Source organism: Lepidothrix coronata, unplaced genomic scaffold, assembly GCF_001604755.1.
Source record: "Lepidothrix coronata isolate B3197 unplaced genomic scaffold, Lepidothrix_coronata-1.0 Scaffold83, whole genome shotgun sequence".
In the NCBI taxonomy this organism is placed as follows: domain Eukaryota; kingdom Metazoa; phylum Chordata; class Aves; order Passeriformes; family Pipridae; genus Lepidothrix; species Lepidothrix coronata.
This window is the reverse complement of record NW_016690263.1, coordinates 1,111,124-1,137,142: the sequence shown is the minus strand read 5'-3', so window position 1 is coordinate 1,137,142 and position 26,019 is coordinate 1,111,124. Positions and strand designations below refer to the sequence as shown.

Here is a 26,019-nt window from a genome sequence, read left to right as displayed (position 1 = left end):
TATCATTCTTTCTGCTGAGAAGTAGCAGCCATTTAGAGATATCATGATGCTCATCTAATTTTCATTGTGGGCTGTTTTGTTTCAGAACATCTCATCCTAGGCTGCTTTATAACACTATGATTTTTTGAAGTATGTCAGTATAAACAAGCTTCTTTTGTTAATAAAACTCTCTGTATTCTCAACATTTAAATGTGACCCAGCCACTGTAGGATTCATGTTTCTTCGACTTCCCTGGCCCTACTTGGCATATTCTTACCCTCCTTTTCACTCAGGTCCTGTGCAGTCATTTCTTGGGTAGGTATCAGAACCATTTCTTCTCCTTCCCTATCTCTCTGTATTTGATGGTGTGCCAGTCTTGGCACACAAAATGTATCTCTTGGTAACAAGTTTTTATTTGTGGTTGCCCACAAAATAGTGTAATTTATGAAAACAAATGAGATGTTTTTATACCCTGATGGCATCTGGCTCATTCAAGGCATCTGACTTGCTGACAGTAAATAAGGTACCCCAAAAAAGGTACACCTTTTGCAATAGTGGGCATGATAATTTTACAAATAACAAGATATTTAGATGTACTTCAAGCACCTAAAATTTGCTAAAAGTTGTCTTTCTCATAAACAAAAAGTTCTGTCTAGAATGTGAAATTATCAATAAGAATCACTCCAGAAGGATGAAAGGTGGTTAGATTCAGTAGGTTAATCTAACTATATGGAGTGAAGTATTCATAGAATCAAAAATACAGAATACTGGAAGCAGTCCTAATATGTTACAGCAAAAGAGGTTTTTATCTCCTCCATCTGTTTGTTTGGTTTTGGTGGGTTTCTTTGTTTTGGTTTGGTTTTTTGTTAAAAATTCTTTTCATCCAGATTCATAATTCCATATTTTGCTGATATAATGTTACATATCACCTAAATTTTAACTGGAATTACACAGATGTAGTACAGCTTGCCTAACAAGACCCTGCTAGCAATCAACTTCAAAGGAAAAAGAGTCTGTCTGGCGATTGCAATAACAATAGCAACAATCTTATAGCCAACTAAACTCAAAATTGCCATCTAAAATTCCTGCTCAAGAGCTGGAGAAGCTTTAACTCACTGTGCACTTTCCTTTAGAAGGTCTAATCTACTTGAAAGACTGAACAGTTAAAAAGGATTTGGGACAGACTCAGTTATGGTCACGCCCATAAGTTTACAATTGTTACGTCAAAGTGGGAATATTTGTTTTCTGCATTTATTTTTTTATCTTTTGCTCAGCCTGTGGTATGCCCTGTGTATATGTAAATTATATGTTTAGCCTCAGTGGTTTATTCCAGCTCCTACAGATTTTCACAGTTTGTATACGTTCTGTGCAGGTCAGATATGTTTCTGTATAGAAAGCTACAATGAGATGACCATGGAAATTCACTTTTCTGGGATGGCTTTACCAATACTGGAGTATACAAAACTATTGTACTGCTGTGGCTGTTAGAGAAACAAAACTGTGGTTTCTAATGGATTTTACTTAAGTTGCAATTCAATATTCCTACCTTTTTGGTGAGTGGAGAAACTGCTTTTTCTCCAGGCTGCTCATTCGTTGAATGAGAAACTTATCTGTTTTATGGAACAGACGATATCTTATTCAACAGAGAGAGCTAATTATTGAAGGAACAGTATTATTCATGCTTTTAAGATGGAGATTTTGAGGTAAGGCAGTTTGGGTTAAGGTGCTGTAATTCTCACATTGTCCTGAATACGTCTGAAATATTCATTTGTCTGATCGCTAAGTTCACTACTATTCTTCATGAAAAAAAAGCAAATTATTTCTCTTGTTCTTCTAAGTCATCATACCATACTGTATGTCCAGCAAACCCCCCATCTGTATTGGCTTGAAAGTATGCTGTACATCCAGCCACATAATTGAAAATAATAAGGCCACAATAAATGGGATGGCCTTGGGGTATAATACCCAAGGGATTCAATTGGTGTCGCTTTGCATCAATGTCCATGCATCATGGTAATTGAGGTAACATAACCAATTACCACATTTTAATTAGAGTTGTAAGGACTTGGGAAAATCTGCATTGGTGAGACAGCTCACTTGAAAAAAAAAAAAACATGAAAGAAAAAGAAAGGCACTTCTCTCTTTTCCACAAGCTTGTTTCTTAGGAGGTAAAGAGCATGCTTAAAGTGCTATTTAGGATTTTTTCCAATATCCTCTTGGTTTCCTTCTTTATAATGAACTTGGAAAAGTACATTGTTAAAAAATACTATATTGCTTCTGATCTTGTATCTTTATCCTTTTTCTCTATTTATCTGTTTCTGTGATGCTTTCTGGAAAACACTTTTTCATAATGCTAGGCATGGTATCTGCCTTTCACTTTTCTATATTCACTTCACTGGTGCAATATTTTTTCAATCCAGGGAATGACACTTGTTCTAAGCTTAAAAAACCACACAAAACCCCATCCCTCGGGTAAAAAATGAATCTGTCATTGTTCAGTTATTTGTTAGATATCTTCACTAAACAAAACTCTGTTTCTAAAAGTTTCTTATTTCGTCAGAAACCATTATTTTCTAAGGTGAGATCTAAATAAAAATCTTGCATAAAATTTAGAATTTCATCAGAAGTGTCTAGAACAGCAAAGTACTGAGAGATGATTAGCTTAATTGGCTGAAGAGGGCACACTACATATTGTAAAGTGCTGAACACTTATTACACAATCTATCCCTTACAAATTATTTAGTGACGTATTTCTGAACCTTTACAGATTGATTTTATTCGTTATCTATCACAAGTAATTTTTGCTTTGATATTGGACCTCTTTCATATAGCATATGACACTACGGTCTTTATGGTTTGCATTAGTTTCTGTCAGTCATCTTGTTTTATTCATGCTGCAACACTGAAGACTGCTCACTTTGGTGTTTCCTTAAAATATTTGTTTTTTAAGTGAATGGATGTTTGATTTGAGTCTGTAATATGACGCACCATCCTCATACTTAAGGTGTTTATGTTTCTGAGCTTCTGGGTTGCACTGCATTTCTGATTTGTGACATGGAGCAATTATCTGTAGGATCTAAAGTAATCACATAAATGGTGAACACAGGTCTAGAGTTTTCCTGAACTGTAACTGAAGATAGGTAATATGCCCCACATTCTGTGTTCCTCATAATGTTCTTGAGGACAAGCCGTAGTTACAATGGCAGCCATCAGGGCAGTACACACAGTCTGGATAATATGACAAAACAAAGCTGGTAAAATCCTTATTGTTGAGCAGATCTTAGTAAAAAAATTCCAAACCCAGTCAAGTTTAGTCAAAAATTCAGATAAATGTTGTGTTATATTCTTGAGAATGACCTGGGTGGTCACCTGCAGTGGTAGGCTCTTAAAGTGTATAGAAATAAAAAAAGAAATACATTTAAGTCTTTCAGCAGAGGGCTCTACTCCATCCTCAGAGTCTGCAAAACTGACTCCACAAACTAAGGCAGCCTTATCTCCCTATTTCACAATCTCTGTTAAACCATAGTAAGCCTGAGCTCTCCCTCTGGAGGAGGTTGGAAAGTAAAGGTGCTTACTACTAACATTCTTCACGTGTAGTAGGGATAATTACAGAACAGGCTGTGCAGCCTCTTTCAGTGCAGTTCATTTTTGCTCCAGAAAGTGAACCACCGAAAGCAGAAAGAGTAGCTCAGCATTCTTGTTCTTTTAGTCCTATACTCTGCACCGAAACTTACAGATATAAAATATTTCCTGCTGATGTTGGTGGTGTCTGTTATATATGAATTTTTAGTGTGTATGATAATAAAACCTACTAGAACCTTTCTTGTAGCTTGTTCAACCACAGTCCTATAGTAGCAAGTTTCAATCATCATCCACCTCAACTGGATTCAACATACATTAAGACGCATATTTCAGTGACTGCATTAATGTTTTTTAGCAGCATCCTGTGAGCAGTCAGTTTCAGTGACTGACAAGTCTTAAAGTCACAGATACTTTGAATCTTTTTCTCTGTTATGCTGTATTATTTTAGAGGAAAAATTACATAAACTTGCTGGCTCAATGCCACAAATTTTTGTATATACGTCTACATATATATTTATGTTTTAAAAGAACTAATTCTTTGGATTTCTTCTGTATTCTTTTTCTGGTTAGTTCAGTTTTAAATTGTTCAAATGTATAAATTCAGAGAGAGGGGAAATTGATGTTTTTTGGATTTGCTTAAACACTTTATTATATCTCGTGAACTTTCAAGGCTGGACGGTGGTGCTGCGTTACCCAGTAAGAAGTTGGAAATATTTTCTTTTGGGAATATACAACCTTTCTGCATTTATCCATGCAGCCCAAAGATACTTCTGGTCCTCAACTATCTATGACTCTGTATTTCAGACTGGTGCCATTTTAGAGTTGGGTGAGAGAATTTCATAGCAGGTAAAAAGTTGGTAATACATCTCTGCTGATCTGATTTTTTCTAATGGTTGATATTTACAAACCCCCAATTGATTTCGAATGCCAATGAGGTCTTCAAAGTGCCAGTTTATCACATGGCTCTGTAATTCAACATATGATCATGGAAACTCTGTCATATCTTTTGTGTAATTGCATTTGACCTGATGGTGGCATATCCGATATTCTTAATTTCTTTGCTTTTGTAGGTAACTAGAATATTAGTAAATCAGCTTGCCCCAATTGTTTAAAATAAGTATTCTACAAGTAATTAGTAGAATTCACATTTTGAGATGGGAGAATTCAGTCCTATAAAAGCTAGAAATCTGAGATTTATAACTTTATATTGGGAAATGTGAACACCACAGTAACAGGTTTAGGCCTTTATAGGATGGTGGCATATTTTCTACCAACCATCTGTCAATCTATTAATCTTGTTCTTCTGTGCCACAGATTACCAGTGGGTAAAGCACTTTTACACATCTTTGATAAAGAGACATCCCTGCTTCTGAAACATACATTTGAACTATAAGATGAGTAAATTCTTCAATTGAATTCTCAGGAATATTCAGTTTTAGTAGGAAAATAAGTAATATTCAGAAATTGGAAATCTGATGTTTCCAATGCATGTAGGTGCTGAAAGAACTGTCAAACACAATTTAAGTGGCACAAATACCTCATTAAAAAAAGAAAAGGAAAAATGTTTAGGTTTTTATTTTCAAGGACAGAGGTCTTCAAAAGAACTCACTCCTTATTTAGGCACTTAAGTATAGAGTCAGATAATTAAAAGTGCTCAGCAGACACTGACTCACATTGCAATGCATTATGTTCTGATTACAGTCAGTGTTTTATTTAGATGCCTAATATCCACTAATCATAAACTCATGATTCGGGCTGGTATTGCTTGAAAAATTAGGGTTCAGGGAAATACAAAAGTCACAAACTTGTGATTTTTTAATTAATTTAATGACTTGTTGCTCTGCATCTCTAATGACTCCAGTTCTGCAAGGAATTGTGAGTGTAATTTAAGCTGATTTTCAGTATGTTGTTTCAAGAGTTCTCAAGCAAAATAGTTTTTAGAAAGAGTAAGAAACCTTATTTTCTGACAAGTTGTACAACAGTTATTTCCATCTTGCAAGGGCCTTCCATATTGGATGATAGCACCACAATCCTCATGCCGCTATGGAAATGTATTTGCAGGATCTTCAGGAAGTATATGCATAATCAGTATATTATTGTTCACTGTTATAGGATATTCCAGGAGCTGCATCAGCTCTAAGCAGAAAGGAACAGAATTAAAAATTATTGTAAAATTGCATGAAAATAAATGAGGTACAATTATTTACTCTTTTTTCTTAACACACCAAAGGTACCCAAAGAAATTATCAGGCAGGAGATTTAAAACCATCAAAAGAGAATACTATTTTCATGCATTACATAATAAAAATGAAATTTGTTCCTACAGGATGTGGTGGATAGAAAAAATAAAAATGAGTTCAGTAAGTAATTAGACAAATTAATGGGGGAGACATCAATTAATACTTATTAAATTCCAACTCTGAGAGTCCCCACGGGCTTTCTTAAATTTGGGATGGCAGCTTCTATATCCTTCTATATTTTTGAAGGTTTTTAACTTTTCCATAAACCTTCACAGCTAGCCACTGCAGGAGGTGGGCTCAGCTGAGTGGACTGTTAAACTCACCCAAAATAACAGATGCTGTATGAAAGCAAATGAACTTGCAGATTTGGAGGTCTGCTTATATCATATGTATGGTAAAGAAGTTTTACAGTATGCCGAGAGGGTTTTCATTGTATTTTTTCTGTTGTTTGCAAAGGCTGGGGTGTGCCCTTCTTCACCAGAAGAAATCTTTCAAAAATGTGCCCACTTAACAGTTTTCCAAGATATTTCTAGCATATTTTTCTGTAAAATATACAAAAAATATAATACATATATCTACTTAATGTTTAAATATGTACATACATTTATGTCAGAAATGTTATAATATACATTAAATAATAAAATTTAAATCATGAGGAATGATGATCCTAATATTATGTCTCTGTATATATAGGCCATTTGTGTCATCGTTGTAGCTCTAATCCATATCCAGTTCTTCATGTCTGGTGTGTGCAGTAGTATGTAAATGACCTAGCCAGCTGCATTAAGCAGTGTTTGTGTATTCTGTTTCCTTTGGCATAGCATATAACTGAATTTCTGCCAAAAATGTGGCTGCTTCAGTAGAAGGAAGTTTTGAAAGGAAACATATATCATAAGTCTTTACTCTGTGAAACAGTAAAATCAAAAAAAATTTTCTCTTCATAAAAATATATATAAAATAATGAGTTTGTAAAATACAATGACCAACAGAATCTTTTTAGAACACTGTTTTCATTGGCTTTGTAAATAAGAATACAATACTAAGAGGCAGTGATTTTTTCATACGTGGGAAGGGCAACTAAAACTGGTGAAACGTGAAAACAGAAAGTTGAAGAGAAATTATTTTAAAATGGCATATTAATCTGCCCTAACACATAGCATCTAAGTGCATTTAAATTTAGAAAGCAGTGACGTTTAACTGTTAAAAAATGGCATTAATGATGCGTAGAGCTATCTACTTATGCTGGCAGTCCTTTCAGTCTTCCAGTCTGACACTTCCTTTTTTATCCAGCCAGCTAATTTCCCCTCTTTTGTGAGGAGTAACTGTTTTCACACTAGTGCTTACCCACCAAGGCTCCTTATTGTTTCATGGTTAATTATCTTCTTGAGCTTCACCTTCTCAAGTGAAGGAAGAAAGGCTGGGCCTCCCCACAGCTGTAATGGAAGCTAGGTTTTAGAGATTCACTTTATGAATAAATGCAGTCTCTGATCTACAAACATAATAAATGAGTTCCTAAGCTTTATGGAGTCACAGTTCATCCAACAGGTTTACTGAAAAATTCAGAAAGATTCTTTATTCTTAACATCCTTTTTAATTTTTAAAAGGGGAGAACTATTGTTTCAATGTGAAACTAAGTACCATAAACTTCCAAAATTTCTAAGCATTACACAAAAGGTTCATGTCAAACATTCAGTTTCAGTACAAACCTGAGCTGCTGCATGAAAGACTTTGAGCTCTTTACTGCTTATTAACAATAGTTCTACTAATAATGTTAATACTAATAGCCTGTGCCCCTCAGTTATTGCACCAATTTGTAAACTCTTTGAATTTATTGGGCCTTTTGTGCCTCACCAGCGCTAAAAATTGTCGTTGTGGATAGACTTAAATCTTCAGTTTATGTTTCAATTTGAGCCCAAGTTTAAACTGTGTAACATTTAAAATAAACTCTCCTGTAACAGAAGAAAGTTTAATAATGGTAAATAGTGATTTTATAATGGCGAGCTACTCCCCACTGTAATTTTGTACTCAGTCAAACTAAGGCAGACAAATATATAATATAACAAGATATAGTTGTTACTTTGTCTTCTTTGAAGTGAATTTCTACAAAGTATGCTTATATTAAATAATTTCCCAAGTGACCAAACAAAAATGTGCACATAATACCAGTACTTGAGACATTGCACAGGACCTATTCAATTAACTAGCTTAAACTGAAAATTCCATTCCTTTTTTTTCCAGCCAGCTCCAGAGCTGTGTTAGCATCTAGAGAAAGCTATAAACATAATGACTTACCAGAGATGGAGACAAGAAAAAAATCTGGTACTTCAAGGATGAGATGATCTTAGTGAGAGCTCTGCCCTGCCTAAAGATCTCTTATATTTGGAGATGAGGCCAGTGTTTCTATATTGCAACACTTGAAAAGCAGCTTTTCTTAGATATGGACTTGTAATGGCAAGGAGCAGTTGCACTGTTGTAGTCTCAAGGTGCTTACCATTGTAATTTTGATTCATCACCAGAACTCTCTGCCATTTATTGACAACTGTGGTGTTTAACTTAACACTTGGAAATCCACAGTTAGGCAGACTGTGCAAGTACTTATGATATGCAGTATTCTTCTAGCCTTTGACTTAACAATACCCGCTTATTAACTTCCCCCTAGTCAATATCCCAAATTTACAGATGGTGAATCAATGACTTCAGGAAGTGCCTGCACTGAGATTACAAAGGAATTGTGTTGAAAATTTAAATAAGGGGGAAAAGAGTCTGTTCTCTTTGATAACATGAATTAGGCTAAATTTGGTGGTCTCTCAACTGATTCAGGAGGAGAAGAAAATGATGATAGAGACAGATATTTTTCATGCAGTCCTGTTATTCATAAATAATAGATAAAGTCTCCCTTTCCAGTATACAGGAAGAATTTTTATTTAGAAATTCAAGCCTCTTTCTTCCAGTCCTTAGTGAGAAAACTTTCTTTCTAGGTTTCTTTTAAGGTCGAGCTCCCAAGGACTTATGTCCTGCTCTTTTGCACCTTATATCTATCTGTTTTTGTAGTGACTCTCACTTTTTAGTGTTTTCCACACACACTCATTTCTGTTGAAACAAAGCTCTTAAAAGTGCTGTGATTCCAGGTGTCCTGATGTGCCTGTTGTAGGTTGGAGATGACTATTGTGTCTACTAAGTCCATTCATAGTGTCCACTGAGTTGTTCTGGTTTAACTGAGAGTACACTGTTAAAGCACTACCAGTTCCAATGTAAATGATACTATATTTAAAGTATTCTTAATCAGTATGCAGACCTCTTAACTAGTACAAGGACAAGGGAATAGTGATTTTATTGTGCTACTGTAGCTTTGCTAATACAACTTTGTTCAAGAGCATCTAACTGCAGTTGATTTGCCATCAATACATGTGTTCCACATATTTCCTGGTTTTCATAGATATTTTGTCTTAACCATAAAGAATTATCTTTGATTTGGTCAAATTCTGAAACTTGGCATGGATGAACTCCCACCAACTTGCATGGGCATGTATCTGGGGTAGATTGCAAGGATTTGTTCTGTTCTGAACTAGGTGTGCATGGCAACATTTTGGGTTTAGATAAAACTAGGAATGTTTTTCTAAGAGTTTCTCAAAGGGCTTGTGCTGGATTCTTGAACAAAGAAAATCATATATTTCTCTGAAGTAAAGGTGAGATCGAAATGACATTCAAGGGCAAAAAATCCTGTCATGTAACCTCTTGACAGATGAAAAGAAAGCTACAAAGCAGTAAAAACAACAGTCAGTAAAATATGCCATGTAGCCAGGCTTTCTCATCCCAAAAAATAAAAAAAAAAAAGCCCAAATACATAATTTGGAATATAGATCTGGGATTGTAAACCTATTTGGATGACAATATTATTCAGTATAAAAATGTTATAGATGATCTTCTTCTTTCTAGTAACATTTAAGGGGCTTCTTCAGCAGATGAGAACCAGAGATGTTAGAAAGCCATATGAGGATATGGTGTTTCCATAGAGGATGGAAAACAGATAATGGGTGGAGCATTAGCAGTGATACTCTGGACACAGTGAAGGGACTGAACTTGTTGAGTCCCTGCTTTTGTCTTTATCTGTGATAGAAGTTAGTTCCCACAGGCCTTCTGCTGACATGACTCACCTTCTGTTTCAGCCTGGCTTGTACACACCGACTAGAGTGTGATGGAGCAGCTGGAGCCTTCCACTCTTTCTTTTGTCCATCTGGTAGTGCAAGAAACTTAACAGGGAAGTTAGAAAACCCTCATAAGACTCATGAGTAGGCATGACTGACCCCAGGGTGTTACCTAGAATTATCAAGTGACATTTAAATAGCAAAAGAATGCTTAGAGAACAACCAATTTCTCTGACTTTTAAACCACTTGGGCATCCTCTTAACATGTCACTGTAGTTATTTTATCTGTTGCTTAGAAGATGTACCCACAAAGCAGCTCTTATGATAAAGAAAATTACCTGTTTTAAAACCTGCATATTGAAATACTATTCTCTAGACTGTTATTTCTGAGCATTATCAGAGAACTTCAAACATCATCATAAAGACTTGAGCAATGGTGGAACCTGAGTTGTTCTCAGCTTGCACTGAGACCCTTGCAGGTGACATCTGTGACTGCAGAGAGCAGAGGCAAAGTCAGTGTCCTTCCTATGGTACAGGAATCTGTCCATTCGACCACCCGTGTAGGACCCTGGCACTAGCCATAAGCATACGTGAACCCTAACAGAGGAGTTCTGCATGTGCAGGACTGAGGGTATAATTTCATCGGGAGAGGCAATAATATTTGTAAAATGCAGTAAGAGATTATGATCTGTGATAAATCATGCTGCTTCCATATATTCTGAGATTATATTGTAATGTATAGGTCACTTCAGTATTATGCACAGGGAATATTATGCGTACGCTAATGCTTATGCATATTAAAACATTGATGTTGGGAAATGGGGATAGTTTTTTTGATGACTATGATATAGAGAACACCATTCAGAAAATGAGCTCAAGTGAGGCAGAAGTGAAGTGGTACTGTACACATGACTATTTCCCTCAGAAGAAGTACTTGGCATGCTTGCATTTTTCAAAAGACAAAATCATTTTTGTCTTCCTTGAATGTGCATGCATTCCTGGAGGTGGGGGATGGTTTTCTTTCTTTCTTTTTCTTTTTCCCCTGGCCCCTAAGTGCAGTTGAGTTTGGATAATTTGGCCACAGCAACTGAAGGAGAAGTTGCAGGGAGGGAGGAACAGAGTTTTTATTTATTACCGTAAAAGGTCTTTTTTTCATGTTAATTCCTTTAAAAAAATATAATAGTACGTAGGGGTTACATTACAGGCCTGTTTCACCAACACAAAGTATCTGTACTGGAGTAGCACATGCAAATGAAGCTGAAACAGAAAATCATTGTTTAATATAATTTGCTTAAAAACAAAGTGCAAAACTATCCATATTTTAGTAAAGGAAACAAATGAAAAAGTGCATTTTTTACACTTTTCCTGAAAGAGCACTGGGGCTGAAGAAATGTCTTTATTTGGCTTAATAACTTTATTTCTTCCCATTAACATTGTCAGCAGATTAACTGCTTAGCCATTAAACACCAACTCTACAAGCATTTAAGTGCACACCTAGCTATGCTCACATGAGTTATCCCACTGAAATGAGAATGCTGTCCTGAGCAAAATAGTTCAGGGTTCAAAGTAGGAATAGCTAAACACCTTAGTGCAGCATTTTCAAATACCTTAAAATTAATTTAACCTTTCACTCTTCTGAGTCTATAATTTAATTGATTATTTGCAGTAAATGCTTCCTAATGTTTATCTAGTGGTAATATTTAAAAAATAGGAATCTGCCTAATATTGTGCATCTTTTGGTTTTTATTACACTGTTGGGTTGGGTTTTTTTTGCTTTCTTGGTCAAAACTATTTGCCTCTTCTTACTGTGAACCATGTGACCATCAAGATCTTCTCTAGATGTAGTGGTATTTAGTGACTTTATAAGATAGAGCCACTCTGACCTACTTTAAAACTACACATTTTGTAGAAAAGTTGTATATACATTTGTACTCACACACTGTTGCACATATTAAAAACAAGTTTCTAAATTCTGGGAAATTTAGTGCAATCAGTTACACTGGCTGATATCCAATGAGTTTTTGCCAGACAGTGTGGTATGTTTGCAACATACTTCGTCACAGACTTCAGCAAGGCCAGGACTTAAGAGTAAGCATACGGGGCTAGCCCTATTGAAATCTGAAGCTCTGTAGCACACTCAAAGATTCTCTTTAAAGATAGACCTCTTTCTTGTTGGATATTTGCAATTCAAGAAAGGATCATAGAATGATAGAATGGCCTGGGTTGAAAGGGATCTTAACCATCACCTTGTTCCAACTCCCCTGCCATGGACAGGGACACTTTTCACTAGGCCAAGTTGCTCAAATACCTTGAACCAGGCAACATCATTTGGAGTGCAAGTGCAAACTCTGTAGGAAAACCACATTCTTAATTAAGTGAAACAGAATAAAAAACTTGATTCAGCTCTTTAAAAAGTAAAGTTTTCCCCATTGGAAATGACAGTGGATTTATTTGCTTTGTGTAAAGATACATTGTGTAATACTATACAGTTCTTTCAAATGAAAAACAAAGCAGAAGAAACAACATCATTTTTTCCCAGTAAAGTGAGTAAACAGAATCCACCTCTGATACCATTCAATACTTACGATGTTGTGCCCTCCTCTGTATAACACCAAGTAAAGGATCAGTTTGGCAAATTTTAAACACTCTACTGGCAAGACCTAATAATCTATTACTATCATAATAACTCTAATTATTCAGCACCCTACCTCTCCACTGACCATCCTGAAAAGAGACATCTGATAAAAATAGTCCTTAGAGATTCCTGCTTTTTACGTTGCTATTACTGTCAGTGCAAACACAGGCTGGAGTGACACCACCTTCCATTTTTCACTCCAGAGATTTATTCAAGAGACAATGGTATACTCTCTCCAACAACTACCTCAAAGTCTAAAGCCTCTTTCTTATTTGAGCAGTTAACTAAATTTTGTAAAAAAAGAAGGCAAAAATATATACCCCTATTAAAAATTCCAAATACATAATGTTTGTGACTTAAGCCAGGTGATTTGCTTCAGTTAGAACTTGGGAAGGGCTGCCAATGGAGCTGATAACCACTAAAGTTTTACTTCAAGGGATATGATGCTCTTAACAACAGTAGTAATTCACTAATAGCAATTCAGTCAGTTCCTTGGAGAGAGAAAGCTATGTTGGTAAAACGACTATTTTAGTTAGTTAGTCTTTTCAAGCATAACTAACAATCGGAAGGAAAGTAAAATAAATAAATAGAATAAAATCCCTTACCATCATAGCTTTGCCCGCAAAACTGAGTGTATACCAGGCATCAGAAAAGCATGTGCATTTGAAGAACAAAAAAGTAGGCTTTGAAGTGGGGAGCACTCAGTGAAGATGAATGGGCTGAGGTCACGACTCTAAATGTTTTATTGTTTTAGTCCATCAGCCTTGCTGAACAAACACGGCAGCCAAGTGCTGATTTACAGGGGGAAGGTTATCTTCCTGACCAATAAGGACCAAATGTTTTGTTTTGAGAAACAAAATCAGATTCTATGGAACATAAAATCCTTGGAACCTGCTGCTGAATTCCTGCCTTCAGTAATTTCTTCTTGCAGCTGGCAGAAGCTTAAAACAGTAAAATTGTGCAGTTTAGGAAACTTTCCACAGCAATGTCTTCCTAATGTTGAGTTCGACAGAGTCATAAAACATGCCATAGAGAAAATTAGTCATTTTATCTGATTTTATTTTAATCTAACAGGTTTTCAAATTAATTATTGTAATTCTCTTGCATTTTACTTGCAGGTTGGTTAAGGGTCAGCTGCACATGGGAAACTAAGAACCAACCAAGAGCCATTATGAAAACACAGTAAATGCAAATCCAAATAAGAATTTCTGAACTCCGCAATGTACAGAACTGCTCTGATAGCCATAGTTTTCCAGCAAATGGGTGTTTTCCTGGGAATTTAACATTAGCCAGTATCTCACGGGGGTAAAAAAGGACTGTAACAAACGTACTCTATAAAACCTTTGGGGTAGGTAGATCCACAAAGAGACTCTAGCCTTCAACATTAGACATGACAGATTCACAAAATGCCAAAGGCCTCCCTACCTGCTAAGGAGGAAAAATTCTTTGGCACCTGTATTTCTGCCCATTATTATACTCTAACACAGCTGTAGTACTCAGAGACCTACATTACACCTAAGCCCAGTGAAGTATGAGGACACAGATTCATCTTACAGGGAGAGTGCCCTGCTTTATCAAATAAATTAATAATCGTATCACCCTGCTGAATGGTGGATAGCTACTCTGCCCAGTTTGGAGAAAATAATTCTTGCTGATGTCATTTGATTGTTTTAGACTTTGGTTTACTGGACATACCGGGATGGTATAGCCTTGTGTCTTGCATAGAAATAATGCCACCTATACCTGTAATTAGTCACTCAGCAGACGTTTGGACCTACCTGTGCCTCTTGCTGTTCAAATGTGCTGAACACAGCACCGCAGGAAAAAATTTTCCTCATCTCTCTATGACTGAATTAATATTTAATTGTTTTATGCAAATTGACACAGGAGAAGTAGGTTTCTTTTCAGAACGGCATGTAGGTAAGGTTTTTTCTGAGAGAATGATAACCTGGTTCATGTCTCTTATGCTCCGGCTGACAAAGTGTCCCATGACCAAAATCAGTGTCCTAACTTTTGAGCTTTTGGAGAACATCCCATGATTTCTCACAAAAGGGCTGAGCAGCTTTAGTTCCTACTTCAAAGAGAGTTTCCAGCTGAGAATCGAAGTCAGAGATACGTGCCTTTCCCTGCACAATTAGTCTTGTCCGAGTCTTGATGAATCTAAGTCAGTAACTAAGTTGTTCACAACTGCACTTTGTTGGAATAAAGCCTCATTTTATCTGCTTTTATTTCAGTTACTTTATGTTTTTTTTTTGTTATTTGCTGTTGCTGTATGGCAGGATATCAATGCTGTATTTGAAAAACAACACTTGCTCAAAGAAAACTAGGGAGAGAAAAAGATAAGAGTTGAAAGGGGTTTTTTTGGAAAAAGTGCTTGTGTTTCTGGATACAGTGATCATTGTTCAGCTGTTCAGATTGTTTAAACTAAACAATTCTGCATTAGTCAACAGTTCTATTACAAGACGAGGTATAAGCATAGCCTTCTCTAAAATGGAGGCTTCCCAATAAATAGAAAAATAAAGTGAAATTTATTTGTTTTCAGCACCCACTTCAGTCTTATTTGAAGAGTTTAAGGTGATTTGGTGCTGTTGGCCACTTGACACATCACATTTCAGTGAGCAAAGCTGTCAAGGTGTTCTTCCTCTCCCACATGTTTTTAGAAGGAATAATTCTTGTTACTGTATGTTCTGAGTAATAATAACAAATATTACTAGAAAGTTACAAAAGTCTTTAAAAAAGCAAATTAAGTTTAGCTCAATTATTTATTTACCAGAGAAAGGTATCAGGACACAATATTTGAAATTTTTGTAGTATTTGATTAGACTGATTGATTTTCAGCTGAAGACATTTACATTCATTAGTCCTACCTACTGATCACTAGTACTGGCTTTCTTAGTAAGTAATGAATAAATAGAAACTTTAACAAAACCTCATCAAGTCTTGTGTTTTAAGGATGACAACACAAAAGTTAGAAACATTTCAAAAATCCTTTAATAAATCCTTTATATCTTTTAAACTTTAGCTAGTTAAGAGACATTTTCATATATCCAACATAATTGCATGTTTTTTACTAACACACTCCTATGTAGTTCTGCAGAATGGTTAAAACTTATTACATATAGAGTGACTAAGCACAATTAAAGTCTACTAAATAAAAGTCAAATTTCTCTATTATATTTTGACAGCAAATAGGAAAAAAGTGAGAAGACTAAGAAATCATGCAAAATGCAATAGGTTTAATTTTAATTGATTGTTTTAATGGCACACACAAACATACCAAAATTAACTGATAACATAACAAAATTAACATAACAAAATTACTGATCATTGTTCCAAAAATGTACTTTACTCCTATTAAATTACTTGCGTGATTTCAGTGGAAGCATTTAAAGTACAGCTGTAAATATTTTTAATCTTTGACTTTTTCTTTTACAGGAGCCTCTGAATGTTATTGATCCCAGTTTGATGGATCTAAATGGTCCAAGTGAAGATGCACTAGAATGGGATGAAACCGACATAAGCAATAAGCTGATCAGTATTCATGAAGACTTAAGCGATCCTGATCAGGAGCTCAAGAAGGATGACCTAAACCAGAAACCTGCTTCAGGAGAATGTGGTGATAATGATGTGAATGAAGACGAAAGTATCAGTAGTCGTGGAAGTCCTCTTTATTGTTCCAACATTGCTTCCCCTCCAAATCCTCATGTCTATCAGGTCTATAGTCTTCATAATATTGAATTATCAGAAAAAAACCACATGCCTTTTTTGAAAAAAACATCCAGACTCTCCAATGTAACACAGTCTAACATTTTAAACAAAAGTCTTAGTAAAGACTCATCATTTTCATCTACCAAATCCCTGCCAGATCTAATAGGGGGGACCACACTGACAAAACCTTATAACTATATATATCAGAGTGGAAACATAAGCAGGCATTCTGAGAGTGAGAGTGGGATAGTGAGTGAATGTGATACAGAAACTACAAATAATTCAGAAATTTTTTTGCTAAATGATATTGAAAGCACTCAGAGTAATCCTGAAATTGGGCATGTGGAAAGTCAAGTGGATGATGTAATACATCAAAAAATAAAGCAAGATGAAGAAGACCATGCTAGTCTCTCAGACGATTTCCAGTTGGCACCTTCTGCATGTTGTGGAAGTGAAAATGGTGAGGATTTGGACAGCATTACCATGTCTAACCCTGTTTCTTTAGAAGAATTGCAAGGAAAACATGACGTGTTTACATTTTATGATTACTCATATCTTCAAGGCTCCAAATTCAAATTACCTGTGATAATGAAACAATCACAAATTGAAAAAACACATACAGAGGGTAGTTTGTTTAATGACATTTGTTTTGATAAAATGCCTGGTAACTCTGAACATAAGTCTGTAGAGTCACAACCAGATGAGTTTATTCATGACCATACTCTGGCAAGTATTTGTGGAGAATCAGATCCCAATTGCTGTAAATCTGCAGAAACTGTAAGAAAATTAACTGTTACAGAGAATACAAGACTGGTTTCAGCTTTATCTCGTAGTTCTTCATTAGAATCTCTGTCTGTAGTAGGGGATTTATTCAGCTCAGGTATTTTTAAAAGTGGAGATGGTCTTCAGCGAAGTACCTCTTTGGAGAGCTGGCTGACTTCCTACAAAAGCAACGAAGATCTTTTTAGTCATCATGGCTCAGGAGACATAAGTGCAAGCAGTGATTCTGTTGGAGAGCTCAGTAAAAGGACATTAGATCTTTTGAATCGCTTAGAGAATATCCAGAGTCCTTCAGATCAAAAGATAAAGCGCAGCATCTCTGATATAACACTCCAAAGTAGCTCTCAAAAAATGTCTTTTACTGGACAGCTGTCTCTAGATGTTGCATCTTCGATCAATGAAGATTCAGCAGCTTCTCTCACTGAACTCAGCAGCAGCGAGGATCTTTCTCTCTGCTCTGAAGACATTGTACTGCACAGAAATAAAATACCAGATTCGAATGCATCATTTAGAAAACATCTTAATAGGTCTGTAGCTGATGAGAGCGATGTCAATGTCAGCATGATTGTTAACGTCTCCTGCACTTCTGCTTGTACTGATGATGAAGATGACAGTGATTTGCTTTCAAGTTCCACTCTTACCTTAACTGAGGAAGAGCTAGGTATCAAAGATGAAGATGACGACTCCAGTATAGCAACTGATGAGGATATTTATGAAGAATGCAATTTAATTTCAGGACTTGATTATATAAAAAATGAACTCCAAACCTGGATTAGGCCAAAATTTTCTTTGACAAGGGAGAAAAGAAAAAGTAACCTCTGTGATGAAATTCAACATAGTAAAGAAGTTAGTAACGAGACATCTAAAGCCACAGATATATTAAGCATTGAAACACTATTGAATGGTTCAGTACAGAAAATGTCAGAAAATAATGGCAATAGTAAGAATATACCATGTGATCATGAAAAAGGGACAAAGAGTCACCCAATGAAAGACATCTCCCAGGTTGTGAAGGATCAGCTTGTGGATGATATGGAGAATGGCAATGTTGAAAATACTCTTGGCAGTCAAAAGGAAGGTGTTGTTAAAATAGCAGCAACACCCAAAACTCATGCATCACTTGATGTTAGAGAAGCTGAAAATGAAGGTTGTGTCTGTGAAGCATTTACAGACAGTTCAGATGATTCACGTATGGACAGTAAAGAGACTATTCAGTCCTCAGCTGGATTCAGAAACCCTTCAAAAGAATGTCAAAGTCATCTTCAGCCTGATCATAACTCTATTGCTTCCTCGCCTGCCAAAAAGCCTTGTCTTGAATCTTCCTCAGAAATTAGTTCTGTAGGCATGCAAGGTACGGCTTTACAGGCATCCTTACCTAATGGTCAACAACACAGAATAAGCATTACTGAAAAATTTGCTGATTGCTGTGCTACCCTGAAATCCAGTAAAGCAGAATGCATTTCCTCAACCAATGGTCTTGATTTGTGCTGTAACTGTGAATCTGCTGATTTTGATAAAAAAACCATGGAGGATGGCTCAGTACACAATTTTGTGAAGGAGATAATAGACATGGCATCAACAGCTTTAAAAAGTAAGTCACAGCCTGAATGTGAGTCATCTGCTCCAGCTTCATTAGCACAGATCAAGGAAAAAGTGTTAGAACACTCTCATAGACCCATCCAGCTAAGAAAAGGGGACTTCTATTCTTACCTTTCACTTTCTTCTCATGATAGTGACTGTGGAGAGGTATTCAAATACATAGAGGAAAAGAGCAGCACTCCTGTGCCACTGGACTTCACAGATGAGAGAGAAAATATTGAATGCTTTTTTGAAGCCTGTCCTGAGGAAGAATGGGTTGAGCAGCAGCAGTCCATTTCTAATGGTTCTCCTGAAGCACAAGTTGAGCAGCAGCAACCTATTTCTAACCCTATTTCTGAAACATCTGCAGAGCCACTAGGTGAAGTGACTCCAGAGTCATTAGAAGTTAAAAGTTCACCTGAAGGTAGGGATTTATCTTTTTTATGTGGGAATGACAATAATATCAATGTCCCAAATCCTAACAAACATAATGCATCAAACAATTTGAAAAATGCTGATGATGATTTGCTGATTTCAGATGGACAGACTGAAAGTTTTGAAAAGAATTCTCCAGAGCTTAGCACTAAAAAGAGTAGTACAGGGAAATCACCTGGAACTGAAGAGCACAAAGGATGTGTTGCTGCTTCTGAAGAGGCTTCAGCTATAGAGTTTCAGATAAAGCCTGGCCATTCACAGAAAAAGGACGTTTTGCATCAGAACAGAAAAACTCTTACTTGTGAAGAAAATCTCCTGAAACTTCATAAGGAAAGACATATAAATATGCACAGATAGAATGTAACCATCTCAAGGCACGTACATTATTCTAGAAACAGGTATGTACTCTACGAGTTGCACTTTGTTTGGTTTTTTGGTTTTGTTTTGTTTTGTTTTTTTTTTTTTTTTTAGCTTTTCTTAGGTTTCGGGAATTTTTTTACATTTTTGTACAATGAAAGGAGATGAATTGCCAGCCAGGGCTTCTATTTCATTACAGTGCTATATCATTTGTTTTGATTACACTATAATCCTAATTTACATGCCACTAGTCAACAAATGCAGCAAATACTAATGGCTTTTTGCCCTTTGGCTTTGCATTGACGGGAGCTGCTCCCATCTGGAACAAATCTGCTATCTTGCAGAACTTGGGAATTCTTCAAAAGTAATATATCAGGCTCTTCTTCCCTCCTCAACTGAGCTGTGGAACCAGAAACAAGCTCCACTCATTGATGCTCTTCTACACAGTAAGCCGGCCTTGGGAGGGGTTCAAAAGCACTTGATGAAGCTGAACCTGCAGTCCTACAAGAATTTTGGGTGCCTAGCGAGTTGGAGTTCTACAATATTTGCAGACAAAACAAGAAGAATGGCTAAGCATACTGGAGAATAAGAGAGATAATAAGTCATCTCTGGATGTCAGTTTACCATGATTCAAATTCAGTAGGCCATTATTAAGAACCCAATTATTACAACACAATGTTAGAACAAAAGCTGAGGTTGTGATAACAAGAAATCTTTGCAGCATCATTAAAGAGTATAGTGTGGGGGTAGTGTAGAATAAAGACCTGAATACCAAAGCAGATGGAAACTCATAGCCACACAGCTTACTGCAAGCTTTGGTTCTATTTTGTGGTAAGCATTTTAAAACATAAATAAGATGGTGGAACCCAAGATGAAAAGGTGGACCTAGTCTCTTCCAAAATTTGAAAGTGGTTCAGATCTGGAGTTTCTGACCTCACATAAATGCTCAACTATTACTACACATTTAACAACAGAAGAAGATCTACAAAGCAACTTTTGAATCAGTTCCTAGCATGTAGCACTGCTGCTGTGAATCTCACTAGTGGTTCCGTGGCAAAAGCCAGCATAGCTACATGGAATGCCATTAGTCTTTGGAAACACTCTTCTAGTAGACCACAGCCAGTATGGCAACTCCAAATGCCAATCCAATTCCAAATGCCGCTGCTTGCCAGAAGCTGTAGAAAGGCTAAGCATGGGACCAGGTTTCCCTGGGAAATTCTGGAATCTCCATCCATGGAGATTTTCAAAATTCGAGTGGACATGTCCCTGAATAATCTTGTCTACCTTTGAAAATAGCCCTTCCTTCAGCAGGAGGTTGGGCCAGCTGACGTTCAAGTTTCCTTCCAACCTAAGTTATGCTATGATTCCTCAATGTCGCTAGGAGAAAAGGCTGTTATTCATCACTGCCCACTGAAACCACTAGTGCTCTCCTATTGCAACTGCATAGCTGTAGCAGAGTATCTTGTCCTGTTTATACAGATTGTTTTTCTGCTCTTAGGTATCTAACTCCCACATCTCCTGATTTTGCTATGGTATATTACTACGCTTTGGGCTTTTCATTTACATATATTGGTGGTTTACCCAGTATTTGCACATTCACATATGTAAAAATATATCTAGCAAAGCCTTTAGGTTATGACAGCAAGAGTCTACAGCTTGCCACTATCTCAACGCATATCTATTTGACTAATGCATTGTCTTGGAACATCATAGCAAAGAGGATATTTCTGGAATGGCCTTGAAATAGTCTACCATGACCTGCTGATTGTCAATTAGGTTAATACTTGGACACATCCAAACAACCGGAGAAGCACTGGAAATCAACTAGGAATTACAAAACTCATAAATGATACAATGTATTCTAGAATCACATTAAATGGATTATATGTATATAGAAGCTTCTATTTGGAAATTGAGATGCTGACAAAAGTCTGAGGTTGATAAGTGATAATTATGTAAACATAAGCTTTCCTAAATTACTGGTTTATTAGTTTTCTTATTTTTTTCACTTATTTTTATAATATTGATTTGAGGAAGACTACTTGCTAGAGTGAGTGTGATTTTATTCTTGTTCTCATTCTTTCACTGATGAAGATAATAACATCTTTTCAATTCATTAGTACTTTTCCTCTGAGGATCTCAAAATACTTGTATAAACCTTTCCTCACTTTTCAGAACTTCATAGTTACTTGCATGGTAGCCAGTTTTTTCTTTCATAAGACTGGGATATGACAATGTGCAGTTGGTGTGAGGACACAGAGGATAGAGTTATTAATAAATGCCCCACAATGCAATAAAATGTAATGCAGAATTTGTATGCAACAATTTAATATGGTTAGGTTATAGTTTCCAATTTTTGCCTGGCAGTTGACAAATTAATTTGAAGCTAACAAACCCTTCACGCTACATCCCACTTTTTATATTTAGGAAGATACACTGGTTTCTTAACTGGTACATATAGCATTGCTTCCATGGAAATTCTGTTCTGTATTATTCCCAATAGTGAAGTTTGGAATACATATAGTGTATCTCAGGCACACAAATAACGAAAATATGAGCTGCTAGGTTTGGTTTCACTAAAGTCTGAGCTCCCTTCCCCCATTCACAAGCTTGATGTTTTAACTTCATCTCTCATGCTATGGGGAATGAATTACAGAAGCAATCTATCCTAATTTGTTAACTTATTCAAATAACAGTTATTATACTTAACTATGCTAAAGATTATCTTTTTGGTGGCAGATTGTTTATTTTTTGATGAGGCTAATTACTGATTTTCCAAAGGTAATTTACATTTATTACTAATACATCTTTTAAAATGTGACAGATAAATGTTGTTCCCATAAGTGTATTATGAAAAAAGTTACTATTTAAAAACACATTATTTAATTTGAAAGATAAATGGCAAACACCATTATTTTCCCTGTAGCACCTGTGCTGTAAGCTCATTTAAATGTGTAATTCCATGTGTAGCTGCAATACTTAGAGAAAAATAATCTATAGTATATGTGTACCTTAAAAGCATACCGAGAATTCAAAGTTGAAAAAGGCATGATTTCAAATGTAGGTTGATTTTGTACTGTTTCAGTATTTACTTTGGCTGTACAGAAGAATAAAACGAGTAGTGAATAAATATTTTTGCCAAATATTGCAGTGCTGTTATTTAGTAGTGTGCTACCAAAAAAAAAAATAATTAAAAAAGACCATTGTGGGAAAATTATAACAATTATATAGGCAGGCTCAAAAATATCTCTGTCAGCACTGACTAGTCTCTGAGATGAGCCAACACGGAGATCTTCAACAGAGGTGCTCATAAAGCTATGCTGACTTTATTTCTCAATGAGGGGTCACCTTGAAAGAACTATCTTTCTGTACGTGAAATCAGGTGATCTTCTGCTGTCACTGTGACCTATGACTCACCAATGGGATGGGAATTTTTAGTTGCATATTCAATATGCATAGATATCAATACATTAAGGAGGTTTATGTGTTCTGTCCAAAGTCTTTTCTAGAGGACACCTTAGAATTCTATATGTAATCTGTTAGTTCCTACAAGTAAGTCCAAAAGCTATTTCCTTCCTTCTGTAATTTAAGTTTTAACTTAATTTAGGGAAAATATCATTTACTTGGACTAAGAAACCTAAATTGATTTTATCTGACAGTGCTGCAATGTTAGCTAGAATATCCTGCCACTTACCATTACCAGGAGAAACCCAGGACTGGTGCTCAGAAAACCTGACTGTTGTTTCCTGCTCAGCAATAGATTTTTTTTTTATGACTTATTCCTTCCTTGTCTGAGTTTCTTTAGCAAAAAAAGAATAAGAATAATGATCCATGGGACCTATGAAGCATGATTTACTTACTTAAAAATATTTTGAGATCCACAGATAAAAGATGGTACATAAATGCAAAAGACTGTTAATTATTTACTGCAGGAGAAAAATAATATGCAAGTTTACACAATAGTTAATATGTAATAATTTACTTTTAGAGACTGGAACTACCAGAATAATCTAAATCTTTGCTTATCCTTTATTTCCTGGAAGTTTTTATAGGGAAGTAAATACTATGAAGTTTCTTTATAGAGTTTAAAACAGTCTGACTTTTTTAGCTCCTTACAGTAGATGACTTTAAAAAAATCTAAAAAAACCAGATAGTCTTGTATTGTCTGTGAATTACATAATTTTTGAAAAACTTGTCATAATCCATCAGTGAGACTTTTCTTAGTCTAGATATGTGCAACTCATGCCAGAGTTGTAGATACCTTTTGATACAATCTTCCTCTTTATTCAGATCAGTTCTTCATTAATATCTAAACAAACTGTTGAGCTTTTACTATTTTCAAGTAAGTGTATTTCTCATCTAAATGGGGAGGGTGGTGGTCAGTTGCAGCAAAGAAGATCAAAGAAGAAGGTCACTGGATAGATCCAGATATTCCTGCTTAACTTGGAAGGCACATAATGCATGTCTGGAGTGCCTCCTAGGAAATGCCTGTGAGATGTGCTTTGCACTAATCTTTGAGCTGTATTCTGACAGTTATTTCTTCATAATCCTCATCATAAGCCTGTGCTCTTTGCTGAATAGTTTAACCCTATATTCTGAGCTGGATAATTCTATAGTATGCAAATTTGGCTCATCACTGGTACTAGAAGTGTCTAAATAGTTATTTGCAATTTAAAAATGCAGTTCTATTCATGAGTACTTATGTGACAATCCTTTCCTCTTCATTGAAATTTTATTATATATGTTTGCACAAATATTAAAATAATTGATGGGTAGATCTTTTTGTTGCTTAACTTTTGAAAATTTCTGTGTTTTCATTGATTGGTGCACTTCTGAGTGTGCTGAAGGTAAGTTCACAGGTAAGGATGAGAACAGGATCCAGGGAAAAAGTCAAATGTGATGAATACTCTAGTTTCTTTAGAAACAAAGTGTTTATGAAAATCAATGAGTTTTCTACATCAGTTCATTTTTTACACCAACTTGTACCTCAGGCTGTTAAAAGTCATTGTTTGCCTACTGTATGCTTCTGCATTAAAGGCTCTGGCATATGACCATTTAATGACTATCTATGATTGTTCTGGAAGACCTATGTTTTGCAAATAAAACTTCATTTTCTGTAACCTACTATTACTTTTTTGTTTCCTTTTAGAAACTGGGCTGCAATTCAGGTGCAGGTTCATCCTGTAAACCCTGGGATGACCTTCAATTCCATTGTATCACTGCCTTTCATTACACTGACTCCCAAGATAAATTTTCTTTCCAAATGTGATTTGTCCATGTTGGCTTTGTGATCAGGCTGAGTATGCTAGTCCAATGTCAGTGATCATTTTGCATTGTAGCAAGGCCATTTGCTTTCATATGGATTCCTCTCGCAAGCTACCTCTAATAACCTCCCCTTCCTAAATTGAATGCTCCTCTACTACTTATCACTGATTCTGTTCTTTGAAATTCTGCAGAATTCATGATCAGTCTGGTTCCTCTTTTCAGAATTGTACCTGTCAGTGCTCTTCTATTTTATGTATCAAATTTAATATTTATCTGTGTAATGCATAAGTTTATTGAAACTATTTTACTTCTTAAGTGACAGTTTTGTTGGATTGCAGCAAAAAGAAGTCATTAGTCCTCCTGATTGAATAGGAATTAAGCAATTAAAATAAATGGCATTTTATTTATTTAATTTAAAAATTTAATCTATGCAACACTTCAAGAAACAACTACATGGTGTTGTATATTAGAAACTGTTGACATTCTACTGAATCAAGTACAATATTTTGGGTTTTTATGCTTCTTGAGGTGGTATTGAGAAAAAAAGTTTTTAAAAAATGTGTGCCTTGCTGTATTTCTTATACCATTTATTAAAAAGCTGCTTTCACGGTAAAATTAGGTTGGCTTGAAAGGAGGAAATAGCAAGGTTAAGATGTGTGAATAATTTCTGTATATATGTATAACCAACTGCAAACATTGGTGTATAATGACAGTATAAAATGCTTTCATGTTTGTGATGTCCAGTGATGTGGAAATTATAAGCCTTAAAACCATTAGATTGCATGGTAATTAGAATTGGCATAATAAACATAGTTTATTGGGGAAAAAAAAGCAGAACTGGTGATCTGTTTTACCTGCGTTCCAAGAACAGAATGCTTTATCAAAATTAAGAAGAACATGATTTTCTTTTCAAATATTTCCTAGAAATATGCAACTCCATGACTGGTGAAAATTTGTATTACTTGGCTCAGAGGTAAAGAACTTTGTCATTAAAGATTCTGCAGGTCTTTGGGGCCTAACAAGGAGACACAAACATTTAGTAATATATATAGTATTTTATAGTGGATCTTTTCTTTGTTTATCAGTAACAGTTTATTGTCCAATTCATAAAATTTCATTCATTTATATATTGATATTGAATAAGCTCTCTCCACTGTAACAATTGGCTGTTTCCATGACTTAGACTGTACCTTTTAAGTGTTTTTATCTTGTGCTAAAACTACATTGTGTGGCCAAAAAAAGCCAGCCAGCATTCATCTCCTAAAAACACTATTAGGAAGGAATGTCAGGAAATACAAAAGACAAACAATGCCCT

The 26,019-nt window shown here is 35.7% G+C and overlaps 1 protein-coding gene across 14 annotated transcripts in view; it reads left to right on the top strand.

Annotated features, from left to right (window-relative positions):
• The window catches only part of AKAP6 (A-kinase anchoring protein 6), a 272,060-nt gene extending 246,491 nt beyond the window's left edge, over window positions 1–25,569 (top strand). For 8 of the 14 annotated variants that reach the window (XM_017820450.1, XM_017820445.1, XM_017820447.1 and 5 more), the window contains 2 exons: window positions 16,017–19,480; window positions 24,589–25,569. In XM_017820450.1, coding sequence (XP_017675939.1) covers window positions 16,017–19,439 — 3,423 coding nt within the window. In that variant the 3' untranslated portion in view covers window positions 19,440–19,480; window positions 24,589–25,569. Of the gene's footprint in view, window positions 1–16,016; window positions 19,481–19,783; window positions 22,664–24,588 lie in introns of those variants that run through there. The other 6 variants (XM_017820451.1, XM_017820458.1, XM_017820456.1 and 3 more) reach the window with 5 other exon arrangements.
• The last annotated feature ends 450 nt before the right edge of the window (window positions 25,570–26,019 follow it).